Here is a 13,088-nt window from a genome sequence, read left to right as displayed (position 1 = left end):
ACCACTTGGTTGACGTTCAAATCTGTCCCTATGCCTGATCCATAAAAAAAGAGGTATAAGTAGTTCCCATGTAAAACTATGGGTGATTTTACCAAGCAAATTTAAGTGGATTTGGTTTGTCATCTAAACATTGAAAATATTTAACATGTCGTAACAATTGTTAATTCCTGATTTCGTATTTGGGATAAACTTAAGCGGCAATTAGACAAGGATCACTTGTACATGTATTAAAATTGGCATCACTTTTCATGAGTGTTTTATGTACATTTCCAATTGTTGGAAAGACTGTTATCAGAATGTACTGTTCTGATCACAGAAGTACATGTAGTTGACAAGTGTTGTCTTTGCAAAAGTAAAAAGATTTTAATACTGAGATTCTCAGTCATAAACTAGGGTATAAATTGCGGAACTTATTTCAAACATATTTGATTATTTATCAGGTTTCCTATGTTCCAGAAGCATTCTTATCGCACAACTCATGTCATGTAAATACAAACTACAGATTACCGTAGGTCACAAATTTTACATAGTTACCGAGTGAATTTTTGTTTTAATATTAATGTCTGCCTGGCGCCATCTACATAGATGTAGCCAGGCAACCAAGGTTTGTGTCAGGTATTTGAAGTCCATCATTTGTACTTCACTACATCAAGTTCACTAAAAATGGTGAGCCTTGATGATATAATAAATTGCAAAGATAAATTAAACAATACAATATCATAAATACATAAATGTTGAAAGAAGGTAACTGAATAGCTGTGCCTGGTAAAGGGTTAATATGTGGGTCAGGACAGAGCTATAAACCTATCAGACAGACCTCTAGCAGCATGGATGCATGCATGCACGTCTGTCTCTGGTCTTCAGAGCCTTGATAATGTCAAATGATTCACATGACTGAGATTACAAAAATAATCTGAACCAATGCACTTATTGGACGTATGTTTAGTCACTCTGGCAGAAATGGAAGGTGTCGACTGCACAGAGAGCAGTGATTTCACACATGGGAAGGCTTGAGTATTCATGTGTATACCATGGAAAGACTTGCAGCCAACTTTTGAAGTATATAGGAACAATAAATAATATTTTGATAAAAAGAATAGGAAATACCAGTAAAGCCTATATTTTCAATTTGGTGACACATCATCATGATCCATTTATTTGTACTCACAGGGACATTCTTTGTTGTTTTCAACTTCATAGTTCCACCTCGGCCAGTTGCCAAACATCAGTGTAACTATCACTTCTCGTTTGATTTATAGCTCAACTATTATAAGTCAACTGTCTCATAGGCAATACCTAGTTCCATGTATAAATGTGAGTGTAATTTCATTTCACTTACTTCCAAAGATAAAGGTCATGACTGTGTGGTCTCTACCATTTTACAACTGTTGTTCCCATTACTGTTCAACAACAAAATGCCACTGGAGGGGGGAGGGGCCAAATGTCATCACATCATGTGTAGAATGAAAGTGAAACCAACAGTAAATCAAAACACGACTACTACACAGTTCTATGATACTGGGATAAACTTACAAGCTTCATCAAGTTGCAGAGTTGAACATTCACCACAAGATTTCTGGTAATCATTTTTCTCAATACCATTGCACTCTGTACACAATTTATCTTTTATGTCTCCACCCTCAAAACTGGCCATGGATGCAGCTTGGCACTTTAATTTGAGAACATTTCTCCTGATATGTTGTTTCATTAAACCAAGCAACTGTATAACACTGTTGGCAGTACTATGCAAGATTATCTGAAGATTAATTGTGGGGGGCTTGAAAGATATTACATGTTGAGCAGATTGCAAACTTTGGGCATGTTGCCAGATGTCATTTTTTTTTCAATGGTTAGCTATTGCAGCACTGCTTTGACTATTCTCTGTCTCATAGATGAGAGATTTCAATGTAACAGCAGAGACTTTTGAATCACTTGCTTTATCAAAACTACATGTACATACAAATGACAATATGAAGAAGAAAATTATTGTACAAATTGAAAAAAAATGTGCCGTGGTACAATGTTGACACCACAGTCAAAACCAATTCAGAGTTTAATACATGCAAAATTTGTTACTATGCATACGTCGTACTGGTCCGATCATGGAGCTTTTTAGCTCCATGGTCTGACCTGGTGACCTTGAGGTTTGAGAGTCACGTTCACCAATAATGCTGTCACAATTCCCAAGTGTATTTCAATCTCATCAAAAATCCCAAAACTAATGATCAAAAGGTTGACATTTATGTCCATAGGTCAAAGTTCACCAGACTGAGGTCAAAGCTGACTAAAAATCTATAGAGATGACAATATAAAGTGCCTTGCACAGTAGAATGTGAACTTGATACAAATATCAAAGTAAAATAAAGCAAAAATATGTAACATAAAAGTTACAAAATTAAAAAAAGTTACGAAACAGAGACGAGAAAAAGGAATATTTCATGGTTGCATCAAATTTCATGATATAAACATGACCTGCTGTGGAATGGGTTATCACAGCATCTACCAGCCACAAGGATGAGTCCATCATGACATGACCTGCCATAGAACGGGTTATCACAGAACCTACAGACTTAAAAGATGACACTACACATGTGTGATATATGTAGTCTATAGGTTATCAGCTGTTCTGGGTTTTAATGATTGAGTGATGTCTAGACACGCAGACAGAAACTCAAATATTGACATGCTTTTTATGACATCATGACTATCAGGCTAAGATACCGCACCAAATTTACAAATTTCTGCATGTCATGGTCAGTTCTAAAGGACCTAGAAGGGATTACAATTAATCAAAGATCAAATCCGACCACAGAGCAACTTTTCCTTTCACATTACAATGTGTAGAAATTGGGTATACTGACATTATTGTTTGGACTTGGGAAACTATGGAAAAGAATCATGAGCATCTTTGCATTTTTACAAAAAACTACCAACTTACTCTATTTTCTCTGTTTTATGAGGATAAGAGACATATCCAACATGCACGGATGCTCAAAGACAGTTCATGACTATGTGCATCCATAAACAGTGAGACCTGCTAAAAACATCTATTTAGGGAGATTGTGTGCATGGTCTCTTTTTTTACACTCATTTGCATTGAAACTCAGATATCTTGTGTGTTTTTAACAATGATTTTGCATGGCACCTGCAATTTCCCAAGAACAATCAACCAAGACGAGGCTGTCCATAGTATAAAAGCCACCAATTTCTGGCAAAGTGGCCTTGCCATGATTTCTGTCTAACAATGGTTAACGCTAATATAACTATTTAAATTACATTGGTAATTTCATTTTACGCATAAGCGATGTAAAAGAAAATGTCATTCTCAAGCAATGTCATTCTCACTGGCAAGGACTTGAAGTAGGGTTCTAAAGCATAGGATATGAGGAATGAGATCCAGTTACAATGTCACGGTGTCAAAGGTATCACAAGACCAATACTCTGCCATATAAATATATCAGAGTTGACTGGGTGACATTTGCCAGTAATCTTACATTGTAAAGATACCATGACTAAACACTCTTGAAGTGCTGTATCACTGACTGATGTGCTATATTGCTAGATAGCATTGCTGCTGTGGATGACTATCTATTGTTATTCTTGTATCCCTTTCTTGTCAGAATTTCAATTTGTATGTTATGTATGCAACACAAGAAAATTCACTTTTCCTTTGCCATTTCTTTGGTACCGGTAATGTTGAGGCACGGTTTTCTGTAGGGATCAGGGTCACAGAGTTCTTGCCTCTGTTTGGTGATTATCTAAATAAAGGGTAGAGCTGTAAATCAATGCAACATGCGAACCACATACTGCACAATACGTTGAAAATTGTGAAGACTGAGTTATAAAGAACAAAGGTAGGACACCATGCACCACATTAACTATATGGTTTGCTGGCATTATTTCTCCTGATACGTTAAAAGTATGGCACAAACAGTGAAATGCACTCATATGGACCAGCTTAAGCTTTACGTGTGCAATTCTGCAGATACTGTATGTCATCCATAACTGAGATGTATAAGTCACCTATCATTGAACTCTGAAGTGTCTCGGGTATTCAACCTTGTATCAGCATTGTCAATTACAGCTGCATGTAACCATGGCAACTAATTCATTGGGATAGAAACTGGTATTCAATATAGATTGTACTGTTTCACGGATCAACAAATAGTTTCAAAATATCAAGACATTCAAATACTGAAGTAAAGGTCAGGTAGGGCACAAACACAATGTCATCATCAGTGTTCACTGACTGATAAAAGAAGCTACCTCCAAGCATCTGTGATATTATTATGGTTAGTACTGTGTTTGATTGTGCAAATATAATGATGATGTGGACATTTCAACTAAATTTGAGACAACGAGAATTTGGAAAAACTTGATCAGAACATTGTTACTTGTGGGTTTAAATGGTGAATAAGTAATAGCATGTGGCTAAATTTATGTGTGGGTAGTTGTAAAAATTGTTTGACTAAGTCTTCAAAGAGCAATACAAACTCATTCACCTAAACCTGCACAGTAAGGAAACACCATGACTACATATGTCACATCAGTTAACTCTATTGGTGGAGATCTCAAATGTCTTTTGTAAAGGTCTTCATGTTTGGACCAAAGCCAACAAATAATCAATGAGGAATAATAGGTATTAAATAGGTCAGCTGATGCCAACTCTTACAAGCGGTCGAAGGTGATGCATACCATAAAAGTGACTTCAAATTCAGCAGTTGCAACAACAATGACGCAAATACTAGTGTCAAAGCACATTGAGCCAATCATAAAAGCACATTCCGGGCAACACCCACACCTCAGCGAATCACAGCACTGGTCATCAATGGATTTGAATAATGAACAATGTAAGGTGTTATGGGGATTTGAAAGTTAGAAGCGTAACTGTTCAAAACACTCTTTGATAATTGATAGTTCAAGCGAAACCACACAAATACTATCAGGGGGTGCACTGTTTACTTCCTATGGAAGTCAGTCACCAGCAAGTGGAAGTGAACTTTCACAACACTCATACCTTAATTAAAGCATAGACAGTAGAGGGGGAAATCTTTCCCCTCCACTGTCTATGATTAAAGCTACACATTAAATGAGACTTCAAAATGAAATAAATTTGAAAGAGGCTTGTAATGATTGGGTTCTGTCCTACAACAAGATAATCTAATGAGAGAAAAATTAGCGTTTCAATGCATAATTTCACAAACTGAAACTTCCAATGGTACATATATTTGCATTTTAATAGTGTAATTTACATTGTTCCATAATAACAGTCAGGTTTCAGCAGCAACAGAGACGTCACGCGAGAAGTTTAATCTTTACTAATGCATGATGACAAGATATTTCACGCTTTTCCTGTTAGCTCCGTGGTTATAATGACAAGTATCAGCACCATCCCCGTCTCTTTACACACATCTGAACCTAAAAACTCTAAAGGTTCACCCCGCCCACTCGGTACCGTAATACTGGTGCTGCAGATTATTTGCACAGTCATCGGAAGTTTTTTAGATGTGAAGAGCGTCACAAATACCTAAACTCACCTTTCTGTAACCTGTACAGAGTTGTGTTGAGATGTTCACCGTCGTTTAAAAGCAACCGCCTGACTTGATCCCCCATTTTTCTGCAGACGAAGTAGAATCCGAGGAATCTCGCTGTATATACGGTCTGTGCAGTACACTATATATTGCTGTGTACGCCAGTAGACAGCTCTGTAGACAGCTCTGTACCTCAGCCTTTAGTTTAGGTCTTCAAAACCACGGTCAGCTTGGGAGGATATAGTACTTGTGGATCGATGGGCCTACAAATAAATCCTTCGTATGTTCTGGCTACAGTTCGGTGAAAAACTGTACGCGCAGAAACCGGTGCGTTGCCATCAACCTTGAGCCTGGGAATTCACTTGTATGTAAAAACCGGAAAGGCACGTTCGCTCTGTGTCACTTGCAACAATTTCCAACGGTGACGATGTTACAAACCTTTAAAGAGATACCTCAATGACCAAAGGATCCTGTCTAGATCACACATGAAATCACTGTCCACCAAAAAAATGACTACTTTGCGTAGTAACTCTCAGTTCATATGATCCACTGTTGAAAACTGTATGCAAATAACAGACCCATCAACATCAACCGGCCAACACTTCTCACACTTCTCGCGATGTCTCGCGAATACTCTCTAAAGTTCAGTGATGGTTCAAAGGTCACTGGGTCAACGTAGTGTCGAGGTAAAAAAGCAGCAAGGAGCTGACGAAAGCAGCTGCCAGCTTCAACGTTTTCCAGAACGATATATGTAAATTTACCACAGGAGTATGGTAAGGTTTTGTATTTTTGTGAAACAGAGCGTGTACCATACTTAGATTGTAAATCAGTGCTCTCAAAAATTTGAAAAATGAACGGGATTTAGAGACACGTAAATCGACGGCGAGCTGTCGTAGTTTCGAGAGTACGTTGTGAAATAGGCCTTGTATTCATTCGTCTCGTAGCACGAAAGAGGGTAACCGTGTTTTGGGGTCACCAGGGGTCATAAAACTTTTTAGGCCTTCAATTTCATAGCCCTGCGTACGATGCTGTGTGTTCCGCTACAGCTAATAGCCCGCTCACACGGGGCTATTACAGCGAGGGCACGACTTATCGGAACACCAAATTAGGTAATTACCCAGCAACTTAGCTGAGCACTTTGCAATTTGACCTGGCATTTACCTAAACAAGAGTCTGTTTTATTGTCTGAAGACTGATAAGATATCCACCAAACTCAGCAGGCAGCTCCCACTGAGTAACTGATATGCCTACACAGGAACAACCCATTTTCAACTGGCATCTAGTTCATGGGAAAATTGTGAAAAGGGGGAATAAATATTATGATGTAACACAATCTATTGTACTCATTTTGTGTCCTGGGCTTGAACCTGACAGGTTTGCCTCTGTATGTTATTTGGAATTGAAACATCGCAGCATCCCTTGTAAATCTAGAGTTACAAAACTCGTCAAATTTACCACCTTCCATGAGCCCACCACCGACGTTGATGGAACAGTCCATTTTTATCATATGATTGGATGGTTGCTCTGACAGTCAGTGTTTCTTCAATGTATGTAATTGTGATTAAAAAACTGGTAATAACATGCATATATACAAAAACAGGACACAAAATGACAGCGGCAAATCATGTTTCAGTTACACTTTACAACATTTTCTTCCGGCCCTTCAAAACTCTCCCATCAACTACATGCAGCTGCCAGTCAAAAATGTTTTTTGCAGTGTAGGCATATCAGTTTACTCAGTGGAGGAGCTGCCTGCTGAGTGTGGTGGATATCTTATCAGTCTTCAGACCATAAAACAGACTCTTGTTTAGGTAAATGCTAGGTCAAATTGCAAAGATACTCAGCCAAGTTGCTGGGTAATTACCTAATTTAGTGTTCCAATAACTCGTGCGCCAAGTGTAGCTGTAGCGGAACACACAGCATCGTACGCAGGGCTATCAATTTCAGTGCCATTGATGTGACCGACAGCAAAACAGTACTCCTGTAATGTGACTTCAGATCATAATAATAAACAAATTCCTTAGTTGGCCATTCTTTACTGAGAGAGAGGGAGGGGGGGGGGGTTCTGATACTAGATTGACTGGAAACATTAATTTTTTCTTCCCAACTTTTAAAATACTTTGAGTTATTTTTTTCAACTGTGCTAATGCTGGCAACTTTCTTTCACTTTCCCCATAATGCCATATTCCCTCTTCTTTTTGTTAAGATGCTTTTATTTGCATCATGCACATGACATGAAAAATCGAATTTTGAAAAAATGTACAGCAGTACAAAGTTTACTTGTAGCTATAGGCATACAGTATCTGCTTCTGGAAGCTGGAACGCGTGAAAGAAAATAGGAACAAGCTGTGCTGAGCAACATCATTGATGGCGGACCAAAAAAGATGTCATCCTGGACTCAGTCTATGAAATAATTACAACCGGTACTACTGTTTTGTTTTTAAGTGTGTACTAGGTATTAGGCTAAAAATCTTCAGAACAAACAAACTAAGAAATTGAAAGACTGTACAATGTATAATGGGAGAGTAATGATATATACTGAAGTGATACAATTAATCCAATTACTGGGGGAGGTTAAGAGGATGTCCCCGTTTTGACATTGAAAATTTGAATATTACATGCTAAAATGGAGTTATATGGTGACCATTTTGTTTTCATGAAGACTCAAAATTATATTAGACTCAAAATGACCTCCCATTATTACCTTGTGAAAAGAGACATGGTAGTTAGGATTGAGTAATAAAGCATAGATTTCCCAAGATTCCATTCCAATGCACGATCTCATTTTGATTTCTCCTCAGGGGGAACGAAAGGGAACCAACAAGTATTACCCACCTGACTTTGATCCAGCCAAACATAAATCACTGAATGGTTACCATGGTGTCCATCCACTCAGAGAGAGAGCCAGGAAATTACACAAAGGAATCCTAATCATACGCTTTGAATTACCATACAACATCTGGTGTGATGGATGTAACAAACATGTTGGAATGGGTGAGTTGCCCATTCGTTGCCATGTCTTTGAACCATTACGTTCTAGTAGTCATTGTGCAATATTCAAACAAATTCTTCAAAAGATCTGTAGGCAATTTTTTTCAGTCCAATTTTCTATAAATAATTTCAACTTTCACATGAATAGGTCACATCGCAAAAATTTCAGAAGAGGTGTGTCACTGGTTTATCCACATGTAGTAATTATGTGATCTATCGTCACATTTACAGTGACGGCACCAAGAATTTTGACGATGAGATACAGCTGGATATTGATACACTACCGAATTAGGTTTGTCAGTTTGCTCTTGAATTTACCCTTTTAGTGGTCAACTTTTACAACTTTGCGCCAACATCAGACAGACTAAAACAGCAGGTGACGCAGCAAGATGTCTGTAAACTAATTTACTATGTAGTATGTTTATATCTTTACAGCAGCTATCAGTTTCAATGGTGGCACACATTGAGACTGGTTGCCAAGTTTTACAAGCAGTTCAAATTCATGGAGAGGTGGTAAAAGAACGATGTTACTGCAAATTTAGACTCAGAGGACAGTGTTCTTTGTAGTTGAATATCAATAAAGTTCATGACTTCAAAAATAATAGAGTGATGTGTAAAATGAACAAACTTTACTTTGGTTATCAACAAATGAATGACACCACATTTCTCAATGAGCTGACATCGGGGCCTACTTCAGTACGAAGTGAACTTGGGGGTTTCAGGCTATTTCGTGAACGTCATTTGTTTTCTATATTGACAAGATTGTAGCGACAAGTGATAAAAACATTGCAACATTGTAAGAGTGTTTATCATTTCTAGTTGATCCGACGTATTTTATTAAACACAAAAAAATCTAAAACTAACAACCCAAGGTCTTTGTGTCAGCAACTTTTTAGCCTAAAAAAACTCAGACAACAGTTTTCTATATTGACAAGATTGTATTATATTGATATTCAACTACAAAGAACACTGTCCTCTGAGTCTAAATTTGCAGTAACATAGTTCTTTTACCACCTTTACCACCTCTCCGTGAATTTGAACTGCTTGTAAAACTTGGCAACCAGTCTCTGTGTGTGTCACCATTGAAACTGATAGCTGCTGTAAAGATATAAACATACTACATAGTAAATTAGTTTACAGACATCTGCTGCGTCACCTGCTGTTTTAGTCTGTCTGATGTTGGCGCAAAGTTGTAAAAGTTGACCACTAAAAGGGTAAATTCAAGAGCAAACTGACAAACCTAATTAGGTAGTGTATCAATATCCAGCTGTATCTCATCGTCAAAATTATTGGTGCCGTCACTGTAAAAGTGTAGGTCTTTGTGAGTGCAGTACACTTTCAAATCTACCCTCTTAACCCTTTGAGCGCCAAAGTCATTTTTGTTACCTTTAGAAAATATACTCCAGTCAATTTTTTTTAGATTTTTGTCAAACTTTTGATAACAACTGTAGCCAATAAAATGTGATTTTGGTCCAAAATTATCAAAAAATTACAGAAAAATTTATAAAAATTGGTAAGAGTTTTGCACTAAAATTTTGGTGGGACCAATAACAGCACTCAAAGGGTTAAACAGTGTCCAAATATTAGCCAAAGTACCTTTTTCATTTGCAGGGGTCAGATACAATGCTGAGAAGACAAAAGTGGCAGCTATTACACCACTCCTATCTACCGATTTCGGATGAAGTGTCATCTGTGTGACAACCACTTTGAAATTGAGACTGATCCCAAAAACTTTGATTACGTCATCGTCAGTGGAGCTAGGAGGAAAAATGAAAAGTGGGAACCTGAAGAAAATGGACAAGTTGCACCAGATGGTAAAGACAGACTTGTGCACCTAAATTTAACAATGAGAGTTTCAAATGATACCAACATTCTCTATTGGGAAGGACTATCTGGCTTTAATATAAATGGCAGGAAAGGATATGCTTTTAGCGAACTTCAGTTGATACACATAACCTACATGTCAACCTTGCCATTGTACAGTTATGAATCTGTATATTTTCCTTTGATGGAAGAGGTGAATTTACATGTGAGGAAGCTGACACAAAGTGATATTTTGCAAGTGTCATATTACTTGAGACAGGCAAACCATTGAAGTATTTTGAATAAAATTATGAAAATATTTGAACTGAGAGTAGTAACATCAAGAAGTATATGTATTGAAGGAGTATATCATTCAGGACAAGTATTAAGTATAAAGGATTGTGTAATAAAGTGCAAACAGTTTGAGCTGTCTGTATGGAAAATTTGCAGCAACAGTATACGGCATTGTACCAAACATGTCAATTTTGATCTGTCTAACTAGTAAAGTCTGGTAGAATGCATAACAATGAGACCTGTTCTTAATTTTTCAACAGACCGAGAGACGACCAAAAAGCTGGCGACAGATCCCATGTTTAAGCTTGAGCACGGAGTTGAGGATAAGAAGAAGTCAGAGGTTATCATTCCAACACTTTCTGAGCTTGAAGAAGTACAGTCAGATTGGAAAGACGATTACTTGATGAATAAGATGTTGAGAAACAAATTTAGAGTAAGCTTCATCTGTTGTTCCCCATTGATATAAACATCTCCATATTCAGTGCATGACGCATGCTAGGTGCATAAATATTTCAATATGTTGGCCCCAATTGTATTACATGTATCAAACTTCAAAGGGGTCACTACATCAACAAAACTCTAGTAAAATCACAGGTAGGTATTTCAGTTGTGAAACCACCGGTGTGAAACCACCCTAGTTTGTTACACATCTTTACAAATGGAGTCTCTCTTTTATATGCGTATACTTCAGTTAACGTGCATCCAAGTCTTCTAGAGGAATTTGGCTCCTGTTGATAATCTGATAAAATAAACAAAGGGATAATGAATCCTTGAGGTGGATGCATGTCTGTCTGTGGTCATTGTAATAAACAATGTGCAAGACATATAGGTCAATATCCTTAGTCTTTTTGATTGAAACACATCCTTTTAATACATTACCACACAATATGAATATGACTTACAATTTCACTAGGTTTCTCAAACGTAGAATTTCATACTGCAAGCATAAAATTTACACTAACAATGGTCTCCATTTATTTTCAAGAATGAAAAGGTAGATCTTAAAACAGCAGCTGACAAGGACAATGCACTCTTAAAAAAGTCATCACTCGATATTGACCTGGTACCAGAGAATGAAAGAGATATAAAACTAGCTTCGTTAATGAAGTACAGGACAGTGAAATGTGAGTATGCAAAACTTGCATGTATTCTGTGCTTTGCAGAGTTGATGTTTGTTGAATGTGAATAAAAAGGTGATATTGCTACTGTGAATATTTTTCTCAGTGGGTACAAGATTTGACTGCAGGCTTATCAGTAATTCAACCTTCTTTTTACTAGTGTCTGTCTTTCTGTACATCTCCAAAAATACTGCAAAATTCACTGCAGAACATCAAAGTATGGCAAGGGTAATTTTGACACTTCAAGAACAACTGTCCATGCAGTTTTGATGCTTCAAAGGTAACCATCCATGTTAAGAGTCGTGATTGAACGGATTGCACATCAAATCAAATTGAATGGAGCTTGAACAAATTGAACACTTGGGAGACAAAGTGTGGTTCATTTTCACAAAGGAATGGACTCCCTGAGAAATTGGATCTAGAGGTTGTAAATTGTGACTCATTAATATACTTCCCTTTTCATTGTCTCTACACATTAAAAGGTCTAAAAGTTTTGGTTGCTAGTAATTGGTATTTTTGCATTCTTCACACAGCATTTGAGGACAAAAGGATAGAAAAACGAAAGGAGATATTGAACAAACCGCTGTTTCAATCGCGTCCTAGCAAGCCTAACAATCCAAAGGATCTGAAACTCCAGAACACAAAGAAGAGATTAGGTCTGGACAAAAAAAGTCTGTCTGCAGCAACATGGGATGTGGCTCCAAAGAAAAAGAACACCCCATCTCTGGATTTAGTAAAGATCAGAAAAAAGCAGAGTACATTTGTGAATCAAGCTGAGGCAGATGCTGCAAAGGAAACAGTGGAACAGCCGACAGTCTCAACCACAGAACCAATTCATTTCAATTCAGAAAGTAACACTGGACCCGGCCAGGGAGAACACGATGGCCCTAGTCATCAACGGCTGCAAGGTCCAACACAGAATTTGAACACAGAAAACACATGTACTCAAAGAGAGGGCACCCCAAGTAGTATGAGATCAGTGCTGAGACAAAATCTGCTTGTATCATGTGATTATGGAAGCAGTGAAGACAGTGATGCTGGTCTCTAGGATGTTAATCCCTCCTATTAATATTCGTTTGCCTGTATATGGAGTCAAGCATATATCTACAAAACACATGAGAGTGATACAACTTTTAAAGAGTGTACATGATGTATGAGGAAAATCTGCAGTGTAACACTGCCTTGGCAGTAAACCTGCCTTTGAAACCAAAGCTTGAAAGGACAAGTATGGTTGCCATACTATGATGTATCTGTCACACATGTACTATCATGAAAAGGGTTGCTGTACTATGTAGTGACCATTCTGTTTGGTCAGTATGTATATTCAAAGGAAGAAAATTCTTGTCATTAT

At 37.5% G+C, this 13,088-nt stretch overlaps 2 protein-coding genes across 2 annotated transcripts in view; one reads left to right on the top strand and one right to left on the bottom strand.

The window, feature by feature from the left end:
- The window catches only part of LOC139138990 (glycogen debranching enzyme-like), a 38,489-nt gene extending 32,358 nt beyond the window's left edge, over positions 1-6,131 (bottom strand). Inside the window, exon 1 of the mRNA XM_070707667.1 lies at positions 5,538-6,131. Coding sequence (XP_070563768.1) covers positions 5,538-5,613 — 76 coding nt within the window. The 5' untranslated portion in view covers positions 5,614-6,131. The remainder of the gene's footprint in view (positions 1-5,537) is intronic.
- Positions 6,132-6,170: 39 nt separating this feature from the next.
- Positions 6,171-12,929, top strand: LOC139138993 (coiled-coil domain-containing protein 130 homolog). The gene is given in 7 exon segments (XM_070707672.1): positions 6,171-6,304; positions 8,333-8,525; positions 10,134-10,160; positions 10,163-10,336; positions 10,880-11,052; positions 11,605-11,743; positions 12,271-12,929. Coding segments are annotated over 7 exon segments (1,224 nt in total). The 5' UTR covers positions 6,171-6,301; the 3' UTR covers positions 12,786-12,929.
- The last annotated feature ends 159 nt before the right edge of the window (positions 12,930-13,088 follow it).

Source organism: Ptychodera flava, chromosome 8 (genome assembly GCF_041260155.1).
Source record: "Ptychodera flava strain L36383 chromosome 8, AS_Pfla_20210202, whole genome shotgun sequence".
NCBI classification, from domain to species: domain Eukaryota; kingdom Metazoa; phylum Hemichordata; class Enteropneusta; family Ptychoderidae; genus Ptychodera; species Ptychodera flava.
Note: the sequence above shows the minus strand (reverse complement) of the source record. Positions and strands in the feature narration are given on the sequence as shown.